This window comes from Oreochromis niloticus, linkage group LG12, assembly GCF_001858045.2.
Source record: "Oreochromis niloticus isolate F11D_XX linkage group LG12, O_niloticus_UMD_NMBU, whole genome shotgun sequence".
Lineage (NCBI taxonomy): Eukaryota > Metazoa > Chordata > Actinopteri > Cichliformes > Cichlidae > Oreochromis > Oreochromis niloticus.
In genome coordinates, this window is record NC_031977.2 from 12639475 (window position 1) to 12665208 (window position 25734).

General features: G+C 43.8%; 1 protein-coding gene across 1 annotated transcript in view; it reads left to right on the forward strand.

The window, feature by feature from the left end:
• Nucleotides 1-25734, forward strand: part of LOC100707538 (tetratricopeptide repeat protein 28) — a 180778-nt gene that overhangs the window by 141563 nt on the left and 13481 nt on the right. The window contains 8 exon segments of the mRNA XM_005473175.3: nucleotides 60-567; nucleotides 10719-11515; nucleotides 11655-12199; nucleotides 13486-14009; nucleotides 19993-20102; nucleotides 23204-23333; nucleotides 23466-23684; nucleotides 25195-25354. Of these exon segments, the coding sequence (XP_005473232.1) occupies nucleotides 60-567; nucleotides 10719-11515; nucleotides 11655-12199; nucleotides 13486-14009; nucleotides 19993-20102; nucleotides 23204-23333; nucleotides 23466-23684; nucleotides 25195-25354 (2993 nt within the window).

Below are 25734 nucleotides of genomic sequence, written 5' to 3' on the forward strand. Positions count from 1 at the left end.
TGCATAGATTTTAGTATCTTGCTGTTTATTTCAGTATCTGCCTTTCTCTTTTTCTCTAGGCTGCCTCAATGGCACTGAGCAGCTTGGGCCATGTATATACAGCCATAGGGGACTACCCGAATGCCCTAGCTAGCCACAAGCAGTGTGTCCTTCTGGCCAAGCAGTCCAAAGATCAGCTGTCTGAGGCTCGCGAGCTGGGAAACATGGGAGCTGTCTACATTGCCATGGGAGACTTTGATAATGCTGTCCAGTGTCACGAGCAGCACCTGAGCATCGCCAAGGCCCTGGAAAATAAACGTGAGGAGGCGCGGGCCTATAGTAACCTGGGCAGCGCTTACCACTATCACCGCAACTTTGACAAGGCCATGTCCTACCATACTCACGTTCTGGAGCTTGCGCAAGAGCTGGAGGAGAAGTCCATCGAGATGAGAGCCTACGCAGGACTGGGTCATGCTGCCCGCTGTATGCAGGATCTGGAGAGGGCCAAGCAGTACCACGAACAGCAGCTCGCTATAGCCGAGGGCTTGAAGGACAGGGCTGCAGAAGGAAGGGCCTCTTCCAATTTAGGTATGTAACACTTAACTTTAGGTTGGCTGTTGTGTAATGTACGCTGTGGTCTTTGATACTGTTAGCCGATTTCTTACGATTGTGACACACAGAATGATGAACAAATACATATTCCTATATCTATACATTTATCTCTAATTAATCTAAATCTGAATCCATAGTAGAGTCTAACAAGACGAAAGAAAGATAATACTATAACATAAGACGTCACTGATTAAGAGGTGACGTCTTATGCTTGGAGACCAAAAACTGTGTTGCATTAACAATCAGGAGGCCTGCGTTTGAACTGGTGTACTGGGTCAGTTGGTAGTTAACTGATCAGACTGTTTAAGCAGTTCATCCATAAGACATACAGACGGCCCTCAATGGTTTATGTGTTTTTATGCTCTTACAGCAGCAGCAATCATGTTATCCTCTGTGTTGACAACCAAGAGGTAAACTGTATAATCACGCTGCTCCTTTAGAGCTGCAAGGATTAGTTAATTAATTGATTAGTTAATCAACAGGAAATAAACAGGCTTTTCTTTGTCTGATTATAGATTGTGTCTTGTTGTGTTTTGGAGAATAAAAAACAAGAAATCTGATTAATTTATGTTCGACTTTGAGCAATTACAGTTGACAGCTTCCAATATTTACTGACATTTTGCAGACAAACCGTTTAATCCATTAAACACTTAATACTCACTCGCTCGGTGGAAGTTTGATCATCAAAATAACTTACATATGTAAGTCTCTCTGCTCTTATAAAAACATTTTCCTTCAGGAAAATGCACCTTACTAAGGGTTAATTCTCTTATTTAAGTGGAAGTCGTGATCATGTGTCAATATGGTCACTGCTAACACGACAGTTTGCGATGCCCAGTGTCGAGACTGGAGTGTTTTCATCCATTTGTCACTTAACACAACTATTTCACACGCATCCTCCATCCAGTCACCTCCTGTAAGACTTTTTGAGACTTCAGTTACATGCATCTGTTCTTTGTGTTGTCACATACTTGAAATCAGTAAGTGGCAAAACCTTTTATGTGGATAAATGCCATGCGGAATGGCATTGCAGCTATTTTGCAGTTGCTGGTTAGTGTTCTTGTTAAGCACTGGAACTATTCCACGTACATGTTTGTCCCTATAATCAATTTCAACCCAGAAAGATGTAAAACTGGGGCTCAGGTTCAAAAATAGATCAAATTTTCAAATTTGATCTGATTTCAAACTTTCTACCAAGATTTCGAATACTTACACTTTATTGGACATATTGCTTTGCATTGTCAGAAGTTGAGGGAAACTTTTATGTTGTTGTTGATTTTTGTTTTCATGTTTTTACTTGTTCTCTAAAAACCGTCAGTCACCATTGTCCATGATATGGTGCGATCCCTCACTTCAAATGCCATCCTGTTCAGGAGGTCAATGACAGATCTATTTCAAAGCACATCCTCCAAGATGAGGAAGCATCTGGTAGTTTGATAGCAAGGAATCTTGTAGACTGGAAGTAGATAACATTTCAGTTACTCTATATTTACACGTAGCTGTTTAAGGCGTTTTTTGAATTAATACAGAACAATGGAGGAGACTAAAAAGATGAAATATCAGTGTTTAATGACTGCTCTTTGCATTGTTTTAGGCTGATTATGAGTATGAGAGCCTCGTCTTAGGGTTTTGGCTATGTTGCAGGCTGCATTCCTTTGTCTTCTTTAAATGCTCTGCTTATTTATCGTTGTTTTACTGAATATTTACGACTCATAAAGGCAAGCAGTATATTATACACTGAAAATATGCTGTGGTGTTACTTTATCATTACTATTTTGTGTAAAGTTGCTTGCAGACATATATATTTAATTCATAAATGAATGTCTCAAGTGGACAGTGCACAGCAGATAATGTGATATAAGGCAAGTGAAGTGCAAGGAGTCTACACTGAGAGCAAGGAGGATGGTGGATGTTATAATCAGCTGTCATTTCTACTCGGAGACTGTCAGAAAGTAAATAGACCCCCATGCAAGTCTGTAATTCTTAATGGGAAATTCCCTGACATAAATTTGCTCTGCTCTCACCTTCAGAATGGTTCAGACTTAATCACATCTTCAATTGAAATGTGAATGTGAGATAGATATAGAAATTAGGTGGGAGAAGTGTAATATCTGATTGAGCCGGACCTTAAAAATGTAATTACAATCCAGTGTTTCACATTTAAATCCTGCTAAAATTATTAGAAAGTAACCTTGCGGAGTGTGCTGATGTAATGATGAAGGGAAGCTTGGGGATAAAGGTGCCCTTTTGGATTTTCAACACCCGATGAGCAGTCTATGATGGGGCAATTCTTCTGTATTTAGTCCAGCAATTACAACCTGTGCCGGATGACTTATGATAGCCATCAAGACTGTAGTAAACCCAACTCTAATGGACAACTAAGAGGCATAATAGTTCCTTCCAGATGAATTATTCCTTAACCTAATGCGCAAAATTGTGCAAGCAGAGAGCAGGGTTAATCAGCCAAACATAAATTGAAGCTGTCCTTTGACCAGCCTAATGGCTGCACGTTCTGTCTTGCTCTTAGCTCCAACACACACCTGACTTTAAAAAAAAAAAAAAAAAAAGCAAGCTGGTAACCGGTTCCCATAAATTAGGGGTGCCTGTGAGGACATTTTATGATGCTACATGTGAGCTTTATTACGAGTGGGCACTGTATGTTAGGCAGCAGATTTATTCCTGTCTGTAGCGTGATTGCTGTTATGATGGCAAGAGCAGTTTTATTCATTATTAACATTACAGTTCTTCCAGTCCATGACAGAGTAATGATAGTGTAGCTGATGTGGTATCAAAGACCGCCAGCTGGTGACGGAGCAGAAGCTAAGTGAGTGGGTGGTAACTATGAAGCCTGTTGCTTTGTGGACAGGTGCCTGGACATGCCTGGACCGTCATGTGGATACATTAGCACTCGACACCCAGGAGAGCTTGTTGCCCGTCTCCGTGTTGCCTGATCGGTTAGCACTTGTTGTCTGTTTTCTCTCTCTCGCTTCACTTTTTGATGCCTCCCTCTCTCAGTCTCCCCATCTCTCCGCTCACCCCTACTGATTGTAATCTGCAGCTGTCAAGCTCCCAGTAATTGAAACTGACTTGATGAATCGCTTAATTACCTTTAATAGCTGATTCAAGAGGAGCTGAATAATGAAGATAACAGAGAATGAAGTGGAGGTTGTGAAGCATCAGTCCGTAATTGCCCCATTGTTGTTGTTTTTGTTTGCGCCACTGCGCCGTGCATTGTTTTTCCCGTCATCGGTGCCCGCGAGCCTGCTTATGTAGCACAAGAAGATATGGACTAAAACTAACAGGATGTTGTCTCAGACTTCAAAAAAAAAAAAGAAGAGAAAAAAGAAATACTGCCTTTACGCTGTGCACAAAGAGGGAGTGGATGATCGAGTCAAGATTAACGAGCAGTGATAAAAGCGGAAAAACATCGCGAGAGGGATGGGAAGGCAGAAGTTGCAGAAAGAGGAACGAGCAAACTTTTATTATGCCCTCTCAGCTCGTCGTTAATGTTGCGTGTAGTGTGGGTGGAGCGGCAGCAGTTGACATGGCTCTGAGGTACAGTTGTATAGAGATTGCCATGCTTTAATATCTAACCGTGATGCCCGGCGGTACCAGCAGCCCTGGCTCAGCACACTCTGACCTATAAAGGATATGAAAATGTTGCATTCCTGCCCCATTTATTATTCATTAATTGGCTAACTTACCCCCTAGTCAGCAATATTTAATATCTCAGAGAGGAATGAGGCGGAGGGGGATCCCATGTACTTCACATTTGTGGTATTCATGAAACAGAATGTAAATTGTATTATTCCCCCCGCCGCCCACTCTCTCCTGTGCATTTCACTTCAAAGAGACTTCAAATAAGTTTGTTTGGAAGTGTTTGTGCTTTCTTAGCTCGGCCTTTTGCTGCTTGCTTTTCTTTAGCCACCCTGCTCTTTTGACCATTATGACGCAAAGGAGTCACTGGAAACGTTGGCTCCTTCAAGCTGGAAAGGCTGGAGGTGAAACTCCTAATTAAGCATTTTTTCCCCCTTCTTTCCTTTTATTGTGCATCCTCAGGGAGAGCTTTCTGCTGATGTTCGCAAAAACAGAAACAGAAAGAGGAAAACAACAGAGAGAGGAGTTCGCAAAACAACACGGAATCAGACAATGTGTACTGCTGTGCTCTGTATTTAGATCTTGTCACTTGCTTCTGAAAAACAAAACATAACTTGTATAACGAAAGAGTTTCTGAAGTTGTTGTAATAAAGACTGTCTGCACTTTTAGTGCTTTTTAGCTTTTTCCCTTTTGCAAGTCATTTGAGAATGGATTGCATGTGTCAGTAGCACCGGCAGCGGACTTGGTATTTTAAGCGCTCGTGGTTGTTGTCACTTTGGTTGAAGTAAATTGACGCTGACCCTGAGATTAAGAGCTCATCGACACCCAATTATGGAAGGAGTTAAATTGATGTAACCTTTTGAGTAAGTGCCATAAACAGGAAGAATAAACAACTAATTCGCGGATTTTTAAAAAAAAGAAGAGAAAAAGATGTTGCTCATTGTGAAATGATTTTACCGAATGCTCTCTTCCTCGTCAGCATCATAATATTATGGTTGTGTGGACATGAATCCAGTACTTTTCCAGTGCTGCCCATAACTGGAGCAAAGTACAGACAGGGACCAGACTTGCCTGGGGCACCGATACACGCGGATTATTCACTTTTGTACCTAAGCCTTTGGAAAAAGTGGTAACTGTGGATATATTAGAAGTCTGACTAGGAAGAGGGGGGAGCTGAATTTACAGAGGAATTTAGTGAGCCTAATTGGCCAAACAGGATGAATGAATGCACATTGCAAGGATAGGGCTGTGAAGGAGCCAAGCAAATGCTCAAAAGTGAATTTATCTAAGCCCTGTGACACTTTTAAACTCTCCATTAATGGCCAGGTAAATGCCTTAAGTAAATATTAGCAGGCCTGCAAGTAAGTAAGGAGAAAAAGGAGTAAAAGGAACAGTGGTTGGAGAAGAGGTCAAGTGGTGATGGGCCTATTATGATGTCAGGCTTACGTTACTCTCTTGGAGAGGTTTTTGAAAGAGAGTGTATCTTTCTAGCCTGGCCCCACTTTTCTGTTTTGTTCCAAAAAGCAGCAGATGCTCTCTGTCTCCCCTTAGCATGGCCCCATTAATCTCATGACCAAATACCGAGCCAGAAACCGGACGAAAGGCCTTGTGAAACACTCTCATGGTCCTTGTTCTTACACTGAAGTATAGCTCACCATGCAGAATTAGTACTTGACTCGCTGTGGAGCCAATAAACGAAACAAAAGAGCTGTAGCATTGCTCTGCCTCGAACGACTGTGCCCTTTTTTTTTGCGGCACTTCTGCAAATTCAGCATGAAATGTGACCTATTCCTAAACAGACAGGAGACTTTGCAGTGCAACCGAAAAAGATGAGATAATTGAGACGGAACATTGTTGGTTAAGAGGCAGGAGGAGTCAGGTGTCAGTCGTGTAGACAGTACAGAGATACTTGGTTTAGTGAGCTGAAATAGGGGTTGAGGTCAATTGGAGCACAAAGGAGCGCAGCTCAGCCACAGGGAAGAGGGCGAGCACAGCGCTCTGTCTGCATGTTGTTGTTGGCAGGCCACCCACCCTCTAAGCACGCACCCATCTATCCACATCGTGTCCTTCCTGGGCCTCTGTCAGTCAGACTGTAGGAGATGTCTGTGTCTGCGAGTGAGGATTAAGTACCTTAAGTCCAAAACCCCCCAGCTCCACCCCTTCCTGCAGACCCCAGGAGGATCTGATGTCTGCTTCAGCTCACTGCTTCCCCCAACAGATCATTACAATGCTATTGTGTATTGTGCAACTCTTTTAAAATGCTTCATATAATGTAGCATTTCATCCTTCATCCACCCTTTAATTTCCATACACTTGATATGTGGGCTGCCTGCACCGTTGCTATTATCATACAATCATCCGTATCATCTTTGGAAGTTTCACATTCTCTGTCTGAGTGTCATACTCAGACGGCGGCTATAAATAATGCTGTTTCAGTGCAATATTTCTTTCAACTTCATAAGAGATCCCTAAAGTTGAAAAATGTGTTAGCAGAGAGACTCTCATTAGCCATCTATAATTACACTGTATCCTGTGTGGGGAAGAACTGAGTTATCATTTAAAGAATGGCTTAAAATATAAATGAAATTAGAACTAGGGCCTCTTTAAGAAAAGAATGATTACTGATGTTTTATCCTCTTTTGCCTTCTTAAATGGCTGGTTGTTTTGGAAATTCTATACTAACAGCATCAAGTAGTTTAAAATAGTAGTGCATCTTTTATATGCTTGTTTTTTATACTGCATTTACAGTATGCACAGGGCTCTGTGCTGTGCTAATTTCCCACAAAACAATGCGGTAGTAATACAGATACCAAACAGGCAGGCAGATGTCAATCAAGGCTGCTCAGCTTAGAAACTAAACTCAATAACTCTTGAGTACATGAGTGCAGATAAAGTTAAAGACGTAGCACACATCCAGCTGACGAGGACGGCTGTCAGAAAGTAGCAGTGTTGTGCACTTAGTGCGTCCAAAAGTATGTTGGCCTTGTTGACTGTGGTGCCACATCAGTTTCTGTTCCAAAATTCTAAAGGATACTGTGATGAAGAGCAAGAAGAAAATAAAGTTGAATTTGTTTAAATATTATTGTTATTCTTATTTAAATGATCAATTAATTCATGATATTGAATAGATATCTGTATTGGTCCATAGGGTAGTGGTTAACAAATTCACCTAATATGCAAAAGATCCCCGATTCGAGACTGGGGTAAGATGCAAATCCCAGGAGTTGTGGGTCAGGAAGGGTATCTGGTTGAAAAATATGCACCTCCATCTGCTATGGTGACCCCTGGTGAATAAGGGAACAGCCAAACTAAGCTTTTATTAGTCCAGAATTTCACAATTGGTTCCCTAGAAACTAAAATATATGCAGCTTTTTATTCAGCTATTTATGGCAGCTGTGGTACGGTAAAATGTGTTGTAAATACTGTCCAAACTCATTATCGTATCTCTCAAATAGTTCTTTGTTGAAGCAGAAACCAAAGACCGAAATATTAAAGAGAGACACTATTCCACGATTGCGTCCTGGTTTTCTCCATCATGTAACCTAAAATATTGACCTCATTCTGAGATAAAAATATAGAACCCCAGTTATTTATGTTTTTTGGACACAGACTGGTCACCTCTTTTCCTGCTATCAGCCCAGTGGCAGCAGCAATATTGTTTGTAAAATCCTCTTAGCTGACTGCAGGCAGCAGCGCTCCGGACCTTCCTAGCTCCTGGAAGAATGACACAGTGACTTACTCAGAACACGACACCATCCCTCAAAGTCATCACTACAGCATATCCCTCTATGTACAGCCAGCTGTGTAATGAAAAGTGACAACACATTGTCATGCTTTTAATGTCTTTGGTCATGGGGGGATGGATAGGGCTCTGTATAAAAGTATTTGGATTGCACAGTGTCTGCTTTATCCTGTTTTTTTTTTGTTTTTTTTTCACTGTATTTTTTTTCTAAAGCTGTGTAAAAAAACAATAATTGAACCATATTTTTTATACATTTCACTAAAGTGCATTTAGTGTGCTCCACAGGTTGCAGTAAAATCAGACGTTAAATTGAGGGGTAAGAATGATGTTTTGTTGCAGTCGTTTTGATTTGGACAGTATGCAACGATGGCCACATCCGCTAAACCTCGTTGTACTAAGTCCCAAATTTTGTGTTGCAGCAGTATTTACCATCATATCTGGTATGGTTTTATTTACTGCTATGCTGGATACTATTCCCAGAGGGCCTCATAATCCTCTTACCATATGGGGGGCACAGAATATATTTTCTTGCTTCAAGTGTGGCTCCAGGCATAGCCTGAGGCTTATGGCAATTTTGGCTGCATCTTCCAAGTCCAGCCATAAACCTAGCCATACTCCCCCAGCCTCTGTCCAGTCTCCTGCCTCCTTTACCCCTGCGTCCATCAGCGAGCCCTGGATCCATTTTTAGCCTGCAGCATGGAACATGTTTGCTGGTAATACATCAGTAGGCATTATATCCTCAATAAGATCAGCCTCCACTGGGGAAAGCATAACCTTGGGAGTGACTTTGTGGCTACAACTATCCGTACTCTTCCAACTAGCCTGCTGTGAATCTTAACATGCTTTCACTCTAAGAAAAGACTCTAAGGAATGGGAGCACTTGGAAGTTTGTCAAACTTAAAAGCCCCATATTTACTCTTATTTGTGCTGTATATAGTCAGCAGCAACATGCATTTGAGTCATTATGAAAGTCATCATTTGAATTCTGAATCCTTCCTTTCTCATTTGGCAGCGCTGCTTCTGTTTGGGTTCTGCTGTGTGGCATGCCTAGCATACCAATTCCTCAGGGCCGTGACCTGATGATTAGAAGGTCAGTTCAGGTTGTATCACTTACACCCGAGAACACAAGCAGGCAAAGAACGGCATATCAGGTTTGATTTGTCGCTGGGTGTGTGCCGCATGCTGAATCACGGTCTGAATTAAGCAGGCAGGGGATCTTTAATTATGTTTTCCCCAAATAAATCTAAATTATTTGCAGGAAAGGCTGGTGGATTTATTTTCTGTCTAATTTTCAGACATCCAATTCAGGCAGGTTTAGTATTTTAATTTGTCTCCTATTTTACACTTAATTGAGACTGAAATATCGGTGTGTATTGGACCATGTAAACGTCTTGCAACATTATCTGAAGTATGCATGCACTGTGTGTATGCGTATGTATACACAGACAAAGCTTGCAATGTGTCAAACCAGTGTGCAGTCCAATGACTCACACTGCAACGACACCAAAGCTTTTTTCCATTGGCATCGGCCAGATGTGCTGCTTTTTGACTCAGCCAACATCAGAATGCGTTTCTACATCTACTGTGTAACTTCTGCAGTCGTTTGAGCCTTCTGTTTAGTTTCAATCCCACTGTTTACATAGCCTGTGTTCGGGCTCATAATGTGGCAGGTTTCGGTTGAAATGAATGGGAAAACACACATGGTGGTAACTAATCCCAGCGGCACCATCACATACTCACCACAAGCCACAGAGCCCCTCTCCATCCCCAGTTCCCACCCACTCTGGCTCCAGAACTGTTTCCATCCCTTGTGTCCCATCAGCGGCTGAACCCCCATCCTACTGGCCCATTAGTCTCTGTGCTGATGCAGCAGAGCCGTGATGGTCAGGCGGTATGGTAGATGAAAGACTGAATTATTTGCCTTGCAGCTGTTTTCTTCGTCTCCATCCGCTAGCCTGCAGCCACCCTGTCTACAATTTCAGTTTACTTTAATTCTATCATTGCCGTTATTATCATTGAAGGCTAGGTGACAAAGCAAACGAGGAAACATACAGATTAGCAGTGAGTCTTAAAAGCTCAGAGGAAAGGAGGAGAAGAATGGTAGATTTGCTACTACGGCTCTTTACTCTCTGCTGTGTATTTGTCATTTTGTATGAGTACAAAGGTGTGGGTGCGCATTTGTTTGGATGTGTGTGTGTGTGTGTGTGCCTGTGTCTGTGTGTGTGCGTGTGTGTGTGTCTGTGTGCCAGATAGCTGCCTGGCTGTGGGGTAAAGCTATTATTTTTCAGAGGATGGTATTTTATCTGAGATAATATGCTCAATAGACTGGGTTCTCCATTATTTATTGTTTCTCCACACTTATCAAATTTTTTTTCTTAAGTTGTTTGCTGAGCTTTCCATCTGCTATTCACACTCCCCCGCACTTTTACTTCCTCTGTCTTTCTTTCTCGTTCACTCGTAGCTATTTTCAACCCTGTGGAAAAGTTGTTGATTTTGGTAAAATCCCTGTAAGACACGATCATCAAAGACAGCTTAAACATTCAAAAGATTCTATTTTAGTGTTATAATAACTCTTGTTTGATTGCACTACATTTTAATGACCATAATTCTGTGGGAGAGTGTGTTGTGTAAGCAGAGAACAGATGGCTCGGAGAGCCTATTTTAACAACCAAATGACTTGTTTTGTACACGAAGAGCTGACGAGGCACTCGAATTTTACTCAATTACAATTTTCCCCTAAATGGGTCTTTAACTTCATCCTTTTGCTTTCTCATCCTCTCTCTACAGGCATCATCCACCAGATGAAGGGAGACTATGAGACCGCACTGAAACTCCACAAAACACACCTGGCTATTGCTCAGGAGCTAAATGACTATGCTGCTCAGGGTCGGGCTTATGGCAACATGGGTAATGCCTACAACGCCCTGGGAGCCTTTGACCAGGCTGTTCGCTACCACCGTCAGGAGCTGCAGATCTCCATGGAGGTCAACGACCGAGCCTCGCAGGCCTCCACCCATGGCAACCTGGCTGTGGCTTACCAAGCTCTGGGTGCTCACGACCGTGCTCTGCAGCATTATCAGAACCATCTCAACATAGCTCGTGAGCTCAGAGATGTCCAGAGTGAGGCACGGGCTCTGGGAAACCTCGGCAACTTCCATTGCTCTCGAGGAGAGTTTCCTCAGGCTGTGCCCTACTATGAGCAGTACCTCCGGTTGTCTCCTGACCTCCAAGATATGGAGAGCGAAGGGAAAGTTTGTCACAATCTGGGTTATGCCCACTACTGCTTGGGCAACTACCAGGATGCCGTCAAATACTATGAGCAGGACCTAGCTCTGGCCAAGGATCTACATGACAAACTGAGCCAGGCCAAGGCATACTGTAACCTTGGTTTGGCTTTCAAGGCCCTAGGAGACTTCTCTAAGGCAGAGGAGTGTCAGAAGTACCTGCTGTCTCTGGCCCAGTCCCTGAACAATGCACAGGCTCGCTTCAGAGCTCTGGGGAACCTGGGAGACATATTTGTTTGTAAAAAGGATGTGGCCGGGGCCATTCAGTTTTATGAGCAGCAACTGGCATTAGCTCACCAGGTGCGGCCCCACATAGCACATATTGTTCTAGAACAATTCTTCTTATTAAAATGAAAATGTTGATTTTGTTTATTTATTCATTTATAATTATTCTGTTATGTCCTTTATGCCAATATAGTGAAATTCTTTCTTGTTTCAGGTTAAGGAGCGTAGGATGGAGGCCTGTGCGTATGCTGCCCTTGGGGCCACCTATAGACTTGTACAGAAATATGACAAAGCCTTGGGCTACCATACCCAGGAGCTGGAAGTGTACCAAGAGCTCGGTGATGTGTCAGGAGAGTGCAAAGCCCATGGTCATCTGGCAGCTGTCTACATGGCCCTCGGGAAGTACGCGATGGCTTTCAAGAGCTACGAAGAGCAGTTAGAACTCGGTCGGAGGCTGAAGGATCCTGTTGTGGAGGCTCAGGTGTATGGAAACATGGGCATCACGAAAATGAATGTAGGGGTGATGGAGGAGGCTATTGGCTACCTTGAACAGCAGCTGGCCACTTTACAGCAGCTGAGTGGAAACGAAGCAGTAATGGACCGGGGCAGGGCCTATGGTAATCTGGGAGACTGTTACGAGGCTCTCGGAGACTTCGAAGAAGCCATCAAATACTATGACCAGTATCTGTCAGTGGCTCAGAGCCTCAACCGCATGCAGGACCAGGAGAAAGCCTATAGAGGCTTAGGCAATGGACACAGGTGAGTCTAGGAATTTGTTTCAAATGTACTTTTTTGATATTATCAGAAACACTTTTTTTCAGCATTAATATCCTCTTGCTGTTATGGCAGCAGATACTTGTATCGGCTCAGTTTTAAGTATTAATGACAGTACTTTGCATATAATTTGTCTCCTTGCTCTCACAATTATGGACCACCATAGTTTAGAGACGCCTCGCTGTAGTGAACAGCACTTGGATGTGGCGCTAGCCATCTCAGTAGCAGCAGCCTAGCGGCCCTGGCCTTATCTGTATGCAAAGTGGCTTTGGCACACAGATGTCTGAAACGGAGGGAAGCACAGTTATTTTGAGACAACCTCTTACATCTTGTGTCTCTTCGCCGTTCTATTTCTCCTCATGCCTCAAAGAGCCGATAGCAACCTGGGAGACGACACTGCAAAATAAAACACGAGAAGGCTCGCCGAAATCCTCATTTCAGAGATGATTTTCTTCTTATTGTGCGTCATCAGCATGGCACGGCAGCAATCACACACAGCAGTATTAGCCATGCATGAGTTCAGAAGGGAATAATAGACATCACACATAAACCCCTCTCATCTTCCAGCGGCTCTTAGTCAAGCAAATACATTATCACACAAGATTAATTAAGCCGAAGGCTTTTATTCTTTTAATGCACCATTTGAACCAGCAGCCAGCAATTGTTGCTGTTCCTGAGAATGTGATAAAAGTCTGTTTGAAGGCTGCGAAGGCGCATAAATGTTCACATGGGATGATTTCCACTCTGTCAATACGTACTCGAGAGGATGGGAGCAGGTGGCCTATCTTACACGGTTAACCGTGTTCTGCAAAATAGTCTGCACTTGAAATATCATATCATGCCTCAAATATTCCTCATATAGGAATACTTTCACACGCTCTTTAGTCTGTCGACATCAGCAGCTTTCAGCACTGAAATGAAAGGCAAAAATCTATATTTCATTGACGGCAATACTGAAATTATCTGGCACTTTGCAAATGAAAGTCTTCCTGCAATGTGTGCTGCACGTTGCGTTCTAATAGTTCTCTGTTAAGAGAATGTCTTTATGAATAAAGTATATAGTTTTCCCAAGATATGAGATGAAACAAAGTGCTATAAATAGATTTTTGATTTTGAGTGTTGTGAACTTGAAAGGCATTTTGGGATTGTTTCAGCTTTAACTGAATCTGTCAGTGACATATTCTTCCAAATTTTCTTGTTAGGTTACATCACATATCTCACTTCTAATCTGCTTCACACTAACAATCGCTGTTTTTTGTCTTGATCTGCAGGGCTATGGGAAATTTACAACAGGCACTTGTGTGTTTTGAGAAACGGCTAGTGGTGGCTCATGAGTTGGGCGAGTGTGGAGGCAAGGCTCAGGCCTACGGTGAACTGGGCGCGCTCCACAGCCAACTGGGCAATTACGAGCAGGCCATCTCCTGTCTGGAGCGTCAGCTGGCCATCGCCCGTGACACCCAGGACAGGCTACTGGAGGGTGACGCCAGTTGTGGTTTGGGGACTGTATATCAAGCCATGGGAGAGTACGAAACGGCCCTGCGGTGCCACCAAAGTGACCTGGAGATCGCAGAGGAAGCGGGCAGCACCACACGCCAGGCCCGCGCGTATGGAAACCTGGGTCTTACCTATGAGTCGCTAGGAAACTACGAGCGGGCGGTCGTGTTCCAAGAACAGCACCTAAGTGTGGCTGCTCAGACTAATGACTTGGCTGCCAAGACACTGGCCTATGGCAGCTTGGGGAGAACACACCACGCACTGCAAAACTACTCACAAGCTGTCATGTACCTGCAGGAAGGTGAGTGAGTCGGGGGGGAACAGGAGAGAGGATTGCCTTTGTTGCCTGAGCTGATAGGCTTAGAGTTTGTGAATTCATGAATAGGAAATGCAGAGCCTATTTGTTGCTAAGCCTTTGCCACATTTTTATTAGGCTGTGTGCATGTATGTGTGTGTGTGTGTGTGTGTGTGTGTGTGTGTGTGTGTGTGTGTGTGTGTGTGTGTTTATGTGTTATAAGTGCACTGGGGAATTTTGTGTGTGTATTATGCATCTGTGTTGTCTTCTGAGCTGTATATGTATACCAGCATTTGTGTGTGTGTATGTCTATGCAAACCTATCAGAATGCATGCCAAGGCATTTTTCCCATGCACCCCTAGCTGTTTTTCACACCTCTGTATCTACCTTCTCAGAGGGTTCTTTGCAGCAAGCTGCAAAAGAATCTTTTCACACCGTAGCTGTCATACTCCTGCCTCTTAACGCTTCATTGTGCCCCGCAGATTATGGCGAAATAAAAACCTGCAGCTTGGCCTCTCAGAAATTCATTATGTCAGTGGCAGCGCTCAAAGTGTTTGTTCCTGAGGATGTGATAAGTTGCATCTTTTATGGATGTGTTAGCTCACCGTCCACAGCGCCAGACTTGCCCGTGCCCACTGACAGGCACCACCCACCGTGTTACAACCCAGACTCTGTTTGAATCAATGAAGCCAGAGTTTGTGTAAGAGGACATTTGTATATTCCGCTCTGGAGCGAGCGGAATGCAGGGGAGCAAGAATAAATCTCCTCTATCTCTCCTTTGCCGGCTGTATTCGCGTTCGCTTTTTCTGCGGTGACCCATACACCCTCTGCAGGCCTGCTTGTTGAGCTTTAATGGAAACAAAGGCGACAGGCCATTCTGTCTCCACCCCGTCCTCTTACTGTCCCCCGCACTGTCCTTGTATTGCTCCTTGGTCTGGCCGTGAAAAAGAACAGTGCTGCCTTGACAGCCAATTATTTCTGGCCAACCTGCCCAGACCAAAAAGTTGGCATGGTTTTTTTCCCCATTTAGTTTTTCTGTTTTTTCTGCTTCCACTTCTAGTTTTTTTTATCTTCATGCTGCACTGCTTATGTTTTGTTTCTGTTTCCAAAAAAGATTAATTAGTAAGAGGGAAAAGGAAAAGCAGCTCCAAACTAGCAGATATCGTCGACAGCATGTGACCTCCAAACCACTGCTCGTGTATCTGTATGTGTCTGCGTGTCGGATGATTATACTTTGTTGTGCAGTACATTATACAAAGATAAGGCTGCCCGATAATAAGCTTTGGGGGGTTTTTTCTTGGTCTTACACTGTGATATTACAGAGCATTGTGCAGGACTTTCTAAATGTTAAACAAAGAATCATTACACACCGAGATGCACTTTCCAACTATTGATGCAATCAATAGTGTCATTAAGTCAATGCAGTCATTGTAGCGACTAATGGAGATATTCCATGCTTGACTTATAGAATCGCTTATTAAGCAAACTAAAGGGATAACAATATTAACCTTCAAGGGCAGTTATTTGTTGGAAATGTACTGGAGGCCTTCTGTGTTTACATCATTTAATTTGCAAGTGTATTTATATGTATTCTGCACAAAACATTTTATAAGCTACACTCTAATTAATAATATTTGTGGTGAATGTTGGATGCAAAACGTTTATAGGAAGACAAAATCAGATAAGCATTTTCGTTTCGGCCTTCACCGTGGAAAACGAGTTTTGTAACACATATAAATTCTTTCTAGGACAGGACCAACTTAGGAATTCCCTTAAAGCGTGTTCATGTTGTTAGGCTGTTGAGGGCTTGTCAAGAAGCATTTAAAACTAAATAGAGCTGGATGATATGGATCTCTGCACAACTCTGGACCAATTATCATCATGTGTGGACCCTCTCATATTTTTGGTGCTAATATTTTTATGCTATTAATATTAAATGCTGGTTGCAGTTAGTTGTGCTGAGTGTTGAGCTGGTGGCTTAAGGAGCTACAGATATTCTTTATTTTAGTTTTAGTCTCCGTATTGTTCTACTTGGGCTTAAAATCTTTCAGTACAAATATCTGAGTAAATGTCAGAATAAAGCCCAGCTTTTTTTCTATAAATCATAAATTATTATAAATTACACAAAGACCAATACTCTTATAATTATTAGCATTTCTTATCTATCTTTGTTACAAATTAAATGAGAAAATGTTGGTTGTTTATAAACACCTAACTACAGAATAATATATAAATGTAAAAATCTAATATATAATTATTGGTTTTCTTTGCAAGCTACATAGAAACCTGCTCAGTTTTAAAGACAAAGAAAACCTAACCTGTTAACCTTGGGTTTGATGTTTATATAAAACACTGTCATTTTGTTATGGCAGGTGATAATCACCAAAACATGTACACTGTTATATTTCTATTTTGACGCGCAGAGTACATGTACTGATTTCTTTTGGTCAGTAATTTAAGATCCCATTTGTAATACACTTTGTGTCTTGGCTGTTGATCTAAATTTCCTTGTAGTCTTATTATTTAATCTCAAACTGGCATCTTCATAGTAATTGATTTATATTTTTTAATATATAAATTCCTATATATTTACATCGATCAGGCGTAACATTATGAGCACCTGCCTAATATTGTGTTTGCCCCCCTTTTGCTGCCCAGACAGCCCTGACCTATCAAGGCATCGACTCCTGTAGACCTCTATGCCCCTCTATTCTGTGTATTCTGACACCTTTCTATCAGAACCAGCATTAAATTTTTTAGCATTTGAACTACAATATCTCATCTGTGGGATCCGATCACACGGGGCAGCGTTGGGTCCTGATCTTTATCACTGAGCCTTGGTCGCCGTGACCCACCTGCTGGTTCACCACTGCTCCTTCCTTCGCCCACTTTTGGTAGATACTGACAACTGCAGGCCGGGGACACCCCATAAGAGCTGCAGTTTTGGAGATGCTGTGATCCTTACTTAATTCTTACTTGCTTCCTTAAATATCCCACCCACTAACAGGTGATGATCACTACATGTGGGATAATATTGGTGCAACGTTTCACTCAGATTGGCCCACCCTTAATGAGGAGATATGGTGCAAACAAACATATATAGCCAGGGGTGCACATAAGTGGTCCGCAGGTGCGCATTCGCTGTCAAAATCAAAGACGCGCACCAGATAAGAAGTTGCAACGCGTGTTTGCGTACATATAAAAGGCAGTGTTTTTGTCCGCTAGAGTGGGATTTTCACGGCATATTCTGCACCACATCTCTGTGTGTTCATCATTTGTTTGAAGCCAGCTCACCTCCTGCAACCACTTTTCCGTGAATACGCGCTTCTTTTGCGGTTCGGACTCTTTCTGACATTTCTTTGGAGGTGGAGGAACACCAAAGTAATTGCTTAAAGGAGCTTCTTCGACATCTTTAAGAGTTCTAAACAAATGTCTGTCCTCCTCCAGAAAATCTTATGTACGCAAACGCGCGCTGCAACTTCTTATCTGGTGCGCGTCTTTTATTTTGACAGCGAATGCGCACCTGTGGACCACTTATGTGCACCCCTGTATATAGCAATAGTCTGAAGTAATTATTTATTCATACAGAATACATACAGTGTGTATGTGCTGTCAGTATTGTAACTATTGTCTTTCTTCTTTCCAAAATGGGCTTGTGGTACACCTAAGCATGATTTATGCCCCGTCCTAGCAGCATATCGGTGCGTTGGATATAATTTCAGCAGTCCCTCCCTGCTAATCTTTGCAGCATCTGATTGGCGATTTCTGTACCTGACATTCACAAATAACTCCATGGCACTGGCCAGCTGCGCTGAGATGAGAGAGAAGTGAGGCTCTGGACCCTCTCTTTCTACTTCTCCTTTTTCATCCAGTACTCAACTACTCTTTGCAGTTTTCATTTGTACAAAATAGTGCAACACTATCAGAGCAGTGTCCCTGGGGGAGATGGCCTGAAAAAGTGTGCCTAATCTCAAATTTTTTAATAATATCACACATACTGTCCACCGTTCCACATGCGGCCATGATCAAAGGGCCTTTTTTTGTGTGTGTGTCACAGGCATGCGTGTCGGGATGTTTATTTGCAGCACAGTGCACTTGCGGCTATGCAGTGCGTGAGATGTGAATGTGGAGTCTGCATGTAAAGCTTGTTTGAAGGCAGAGGTGCGTGGGCCTCAGGGGCTGCAGAGGATCTCTCACCCAGCTGTCAAGCAGCCTTTAAAGTGTTCTCTAGTTGCTCTTCAGGGTGCAGCCAGCCACGGCCACATCCTCGTGTCAGCCGCTGCTACGTGCCTGTGCCTGCGGGGTGCACCAAAGGCACGCACGGTGACAGTGACAGACACTGAATGATAGAGAGCGGGAGAACAGAGGGAATGAGAGAGTTAGGGAGGGAAGGAGGCGCAGAGAGGAAGAAAGAGGATGGCAGCGGAGTGGAGGGAAAAGACAGAGATCGGCGTGAGTCATAATTCACATGTATTATTTCACTGTCAGCTGGAGAATAAAGAAAACATAGGTTGGTTGACATTCTGGTTTGATCATAAAAAAAACTATCACAGAACAGCTCAGAGAAAGAAAGGTATGTGTGTGCGTGCACATTTGTGCGTGTGTGAGTGGGGGGGACATGAAAGACTCAGAGCTGGAGTTGAGATGAGTGAGGGGTGAGGCTGTCAGAGAATGAAAAGGATAATTTAGATCTGTTTCCTCTCTCTTGCTTCAGCGCCTAATGAGCCCTAAGCAGTGCCGAGTCCCTGCAAGCACTGCCACCACAGTGAAGATGAAACAGGTAGAGAGTTTGGAGGGGGGGCGCTCCGAGACAGAGGCACAGAGATGAGAAAATGAATAGGAGGTAGAGGGAGAGAGTAGCACAGCAGATGCATTGGGGGGAGAGGGCAGGCAGTCAGACAGAGGGAGGGTGTGTGGAAAGATAAGGATACAGAGAGAGAGAGAGGGGAGACTGTTGCAGGCTTCAAAGGCTGCCGGCTAGCGTGGCCATGGAGGAGCCATGAAGTCTATGGTTCTGTGGTGTGCTGGTCTTGCGGAATAGGCTGGCTTTTTCAGGTCACGCTCTCTGTTCTTGGCTTATCTGGTTCAGCCACAGACCGTTTTCCAGGAATGAAGAAAAAAAGCAGACCCGGACAAGGGTGGCTTGGCCCATTTTCTCCTCCCCCCTGACCAAAAGCACGTCTAGACCCCTCTATCACACGAGCAGGGTGGAGAGAGCAGACTTGCAAATACGGAGCTCGTGTAAAGTGAGACTGTGCATGTGCGGTGGCCTGTTGCAAACAGCAGAATGCTTGCTGTGTATTTTTGCACCTTGTGGGTGATGTGTGACCCAGCAACTGTGTGTGTGGTTTTTTTTTTTCATTATTGTCCTCTGTGGAGTGGCATTTTCATCTCAGTAATTGGGCTGAACCAAGTGCTCGGCAGGCAGGCTGAGGACACATGCTAAGATGTGACGAGCGCCTGAGAAATTGGAAGTGAAAAACAAACCAGATGATCTGACACGGGCAAATTTAGCGAACGAGCACACGTGCGCGTGCGCATTCATAGTGCGCGTGCACATTCATACCTCCGCTGGCTCCTGAACAACTCTGAAGGTCTCTCAAACAAATATCACAAAGTAAACTCTGTGTGTTTGCACGTGGTCTATTATTAGCTCATCAGTGTGTTTGCAAATATTTGGAGATGTCCTAGTGATGCGGCGTGTTTGTGTTTGCTCAGCCAGTCAATCCTGAGCATTGATTACTATGCAGACCCATTAGTGCTGTAAGAATCTCCCGCTATGGCCAAAACACGTGTGTGTGTTTTAGCCCCGGTGCGAGCAGCATCTTACAACTGAGGCCAAATATCCAAACCTGTTCGCTGTCAGAACATCAGTACCACGCTATGCTTACATCTGTTCCTCTGAAAGATACCTAAGAGTCTGTCTGCTCTGAATAATTTTTACCCTCCTCTCCCTCTCATCTGCTCCTTTCTCCTTGCCTTCTGACAGGCCTGCGGCTTGCGGAGCAGCTTGCTCGGCGTGAGGACGAGGCGAAGATCCGCCATCGTCTTGGGCTTTCTCTGTGGGCCAGTGGGAATCTGGAGGAGGCCCAGCATCAGGTAAAGCATCTCCTGCTCGCTCCTCTTCTGGTTATGGATCACCTTGACTCAGTCCTCTCATTTCCTTCTCTCCTCGCCTCTTCTCTCCTCTCCCTTCCATCTGGGCTCCTTCGACCTCTGGTAGTTAAGGCCGACCTCCACTAAGCCCACATCTGTCGGCTTTGAGGTTGGCAAGGATTAGAAATGAGAGGTGGAAGTACTTGTCTTAAACACATGGGGAAATATACGTTTTCAGTAATGCCCTCGAGGTAAAAAAAAAAAAAAAAAAAGACAGAGAGAGAACAACAGGAAGAAAGAAAAAAAGTCGAGGTGGCTGTAGAGCTAGAGCACTGCTGCTGGCAATATGCTATGGAGTCTGTTGAGCTAGTAAATGCTGTCATCTCAGCAGACAGGCGACAGATGAGTGAATATTTTTTTGTATCTGTGTGCATGGTCTCAGGATCCCCCAAGCCTCTGCATCACACACACATTCATTCCTCTTCAGCCCACTGCCCACCTGGCAAGCATGGAATATCCCCTTAACATCTCTCTTTGCAGTCTGTCCACACACCGCAGCTCACTAGTTGATATATATATATATATATATATATATATATATATACACATATTTTTTTTCCTTTCTTTGGCTTGTGTATCCACACGCAAGTTTGTGAACAGTCAGTCAGCAGCGGTGGCTGTCACGTGTGTCTGTGGGGATGTTTTTTAGCTGCTTTCATTTTTAAAATCTAGTCCAAGACTCTTTTTTTTCCCCTTTCCCTTCTTTTTTTTTTTTTTTTTTTATTATGACACACGCGCACGACTTACATTTATTCGACCCAGATAGCTTTTGTTTTTCCGTCGGCCCTGCATCATACTTTTTCAAAAAAGTATTTTTGTCTGTTTGCAATTATCTGTAACAAGAGCTGAGAATGAAAGACTGAACCAAGGTGGTGGCTAGAGCAGGGGCTGAGTGCTTGTGACTCATATTGAGGAATTTGTGTTCAATTAAAGCAAAATATTATTCTAACAAGCCAATGCAACATATTTTCCACTGCATGTTTGCTTTCCAGCTTAATGCTTCACCTTCAAGACCCTAATAGTCCATGCTAACATTATGTTGTCCTTGTTGCAATTAACTGCAATCCAGTCGTTTGCATACATACAGTACACCACAGCTATGCTGAATGTTTTTCTGCCTGTCAGCTTGTAGCTCCTGCAGTGACTTGGTGGTGGGAAAGGACGTTGTTGTCCTCAGAGTATAGATGAAATGGTTATTCATGAGCTGGCCTGTCGCTACAGCTGACCTTGGTAAACACTCTGACCCACTTTATACTGCTATTTTAAAGGCTTGTATTTAAATTTATAAAGCGTTCATAGGTGTAGATTAAGAGTACTTGACCTCATGTTCCTCATTTCTCTCTATCTGCGCACCGAATTGTATTTTAGCACCCTAGCTGTGATCCCGGTGCTCGTACTGGCACACAGATTGACGTGTCCTGATTCTAATCAGGTATTTGAACAGTGCTTGCTCTCTCTAAGAAGCATTCATATCTCGGCAAACGTGAATCGATACATTTGTGCCTGCTTAAAAAAAAAAAAAAATCAGCGGTCTACAGTCGATTAAGCCTTTACCTCTGATATCATCTTCCACAGGGGGATGAGAGCTCCCCGGGGAGTTTATTTTAGAAAAATCATTCGAGGTATGCGTGCATTCAAGTCTGCTCACGTTTACTGATACAGTGTGACACTGACATTCACTTAACATGTCAGATAAAAGCCATGTTAGTGTGTCAGTAAAACGAGAGAGTGTTATCTGAATAGGTAGCGGCCTGAGAATGCCGCAGATTTTACTGTACCTGTGTCGCGGCAAAGCAAGACACTATAGATGCAGTGCCTTTGGGATTTTTCCCCCCCCCCACTTTCATCTGTGCCAGTAGGGGTGAAGACAGAGGAAAGGCACTGTGAGAAATTAGTTTCACTCTTAAAGGGATATCTGCAAGCCTAACAGATGAAACTAGCACTGCAGCAATCAGCCCACAGCCCTATCAGCAAAATCAGCCTGAGACTAGCAGCTCCTTCTACTAGGACTAATGCAGCAGAACTCACAGATTCTCTACTCTCCCCCCTACACTCCTTCTGACACACTTTCCTCTTTGACCTTGGGATATGCCTGACGAGCTAGATTCTATGCCTATGTACTCACTAGGAATCCACACACACTTTCTCTCTTCCTTCCTCTTGTCAAAGCCACAGGGTTGATAGAATCCATTTAATCCATACCAACAACCCTTTTTCCACTGCAGAGCTCTTTGTCTTGCGTGTACTATGGTCGAGCAGCAAGAGTGTTTTACCCTCTCTGCTGGCCCCAGACTCCTGGAGAGTCACTCTATAGCAGTCCCAGTTATTCTACAGGGCTGCTATATAGGTGCAGAAATAGGAAATCAATAAAAGGCTCCCATGAATCAGCTCTCTTGGCTGGTTCTGCTTGGCCAGTGTGCAACAGTCCTTGCCGCCCCACCTTTTCATTGTCTCGCCTTCTTCTTTCAATCCGGTGTCTGTCCCTGAATTGAAAGATCCAACAACACAGACGGGCCTATTGAATTCACAAAGCATTTGTTTTCCTGAACCGTGTTTGTCTAAGATGCTCAGGGTAATGGTTTAGCTGCTCGCAGCCCTTTCTGGGCAAATGAGAGCTGAGGAGAGGTTTACCTGTGTTTAATGGTTATTCATCAAGCTACATTACAGTACTTTATTCTGCTGTGAGAGAAAAGAAGAAAGGAGGCTGATCAGTGATAACCTGTGAGGTGGAATGCTACCATCTAGTGGCCATGTTTATTTTCTATCCTCTAAGGCCTAATCATGCCCACATTTAGTAAGATGCAGACATATTTATCCAAAATGTCTTTCTAATAGATTCCCGACTGCCTTCTTTTTTTTAAACACAATTTATTCATTTAACTCTAATTTCCAGAAAAGGTATTTAGATGCACGCCTTGCTGTTTCAGGGTCATCGCTGACTGTGCCGAGGACTATTTCTTGTTATGTTTTTGTACACTGTTCTTGTCTGGTAAATGAGCAATCCAGGAATGTCTGAACGCATTGTTGCCGTTATTTATCCTCAGCTTTACCGAGCATCAGCGCTGTTTGAGACCATCCGCCACGAAGCCCAACACAGCACAGATTACAAGCTTTCTCTGTTTGACCTGCAAACCTCCTGCTACCAGGCTCTCCAAAGGGTCCTTGTCAGCCTTGGTACGTCAACAAACTTTACTCACACTCTCAGTACTGCACGCTGTTATGACTTGTTTTTGCTTTTGCCTCTGTGTGCACCTGAACGATTTTAGACTTCATCCTCTAATCAAAGCTGACCTCTGATCTCCGCAGGCCACCACGACGAGGCCCTGGCAGTGGCAGAGAGGGGTCGTACGAGAGCCTTTGCTGATCTCTTGGTGGAGAGGCAGACGGGCCAGCAGGAGTCGGATCCATACACGCCGGTAACAGTGGAGCACATCTTGGATACCGTGAACAGCCAGAGGGCTTTGGTGCTTTATTTTTCTATGGCTGCTGGTTACCTGTACAGCTGGCTGCTGGCTCCAGGAGCAGGTAGGTTTGTCCTTGAAATGTGGCAAAAGGCACAGAAAATGACGATAAAAAAATGGCTTAGAAATTTTGAAGTGGCACGATTTGTACAAAGGCGATCAATAATATGAAATTATTCTGTCTGTACAGAAGCTGCTTGGTTTAAAGCAAAAGCAGCCCCACGCTCACGCTTGCTTGTTCAAATCAAAGCAGATAAAAGGCCCAGAGGCTAGAGGCTTGTTTTGCACTGCAGGGGTAGGAAGGCCAGCTTTAACACTGAGCGACAGTGCCACCTGCCACTCCACTGCTAGGATTTGCCCCCCTGCCTCGCTTTTCACCCCCAGAAGGCCATCTGCCTGTGAACCATGCTAATTGATTGTGTCACCGATAACGACACAGCCAAAACACCAGTGGCGTCATCTTCACACGTGTCAACAGCAAAACACTTTGCTGTTACAACAAGTCTTCTCGGCTTTTGTGTCTCATGTTTGCTTTTGTTTTCATCCGTTTTCTTGATATCGCTTTGTCCTGGCACTTCTTTATACACTCCTAAATCTTTCTGTCTTTTGTTTACACACTGAGTAGCGCTGATGCTAGTGCAGCCCCTTTTGTTTGCCTTGTAAAATTCCAGTTGTACAAAGAAAAAAAGGCGAATAAGCTATGGTGCATGTCGCCCGACTGCTGTGGCTGCCCTACTGCTGGCTTTGCTTTGACTCTCGTGTGAAGAGAGGAAATGAGAGCCGTGACCCATGTTCCAAGGCACAAGAGCCTGAACATTTGATCAAATCCAGCTCCCAGGCAACCAGACGAACTTGACCTCCAAGCACTAGTCATAAGGAGGGGAGGAACACTACAGGGACCGGAGTACATCTTCAAAGCATTGAATATTGCCCCAGGCTAAGAGGGAGCCACTTGCTCACTAATCGCCTGTCTGTCACTTCCTGGCATTCCCTGGCATCCAGCTGGTACACAAACATGTCCAGCTCTAAAGAGTCTGCAGTCAATAAATAGGGCTCCTAATGTCATGCTGTAATTACTCCACTAGTGTACATTCTGGCCCGAATGTGCATGCACGTGCATATTCACCGGAATCGCTTTTCCCGTCTATTTAAACACATTTAATACAAAATGGTGAAACACACTGACACACCCATAAACCAGACACACACAAACAGCCCGTACTCGCCCGATGTGCTCTTCCCCACCTGCTTGAAACTTAGCTGAGCTCTCGCGGCAGGCACCAGATGGCACAGGCAGCCTACTCTTATCTTTTATTGAACAATATTTGTTTTATTCATTTTGCTCCGCAGATGCACTGCTGCACGTGGCCTCACTCACAGCTCTCAGTTGAAATAATCCAATATTGCCACCGTCGAGAGCGAGTAATAGGAACATATTAAAAAAAAAAAGGAAAGAGGGAGAGAGTGGAAAATGGTCGCTTTCATTTTTTTTGTCATTGCACTTCATAACCACCTGAAAGCAGCCAGTCACATTTACCCTCCCCTCCTTTCTCTCTCACACTCTCTCTCCACAGGCATCCTGAAGTTTCATGAGGTGTACCTGGGCGAGGGCGTAGCCGAAGGGGCGTCGGAGTTCCAAGAGGGAGGTGTCGGCGGAGTGGTCAGTGGCTCCTCGTTGGAGCAGCACATCGCCAGTGCCCGTGAGGCTCTGGGGGTAGAGTCTTATTACAGCAGGTGAGGTGTAACAGTGTAATGAAAACTCTATTTAGTTAGCTCATAATCTGTGTCACTTCCTTTTCCCTCTTTAATAAGTCACTTTGTTGATTATGCCTTAGCGTACACTCGTTGCACATGTATTTGTTTTAGTTTCCCTTAAAGAGAGCCACATTTTAGGTAGATTAAGCAAATGAATTGCACATAGCTGATTTACCAAATCGACATACTGCAAATTGTGCAAATTGTATTGCATGTAATGCTGGAAAAAAAGCATGTCTTATTTTGCACCCGATGTTGTTGAGATAGTTGCTGCTAGCAGTCTTCATTTATTTGTAATGAGAGGGGGAGAAGTTATCAGAACAAGTGCATAATTGGCACGGGTGGATGGCTCAAAGCTG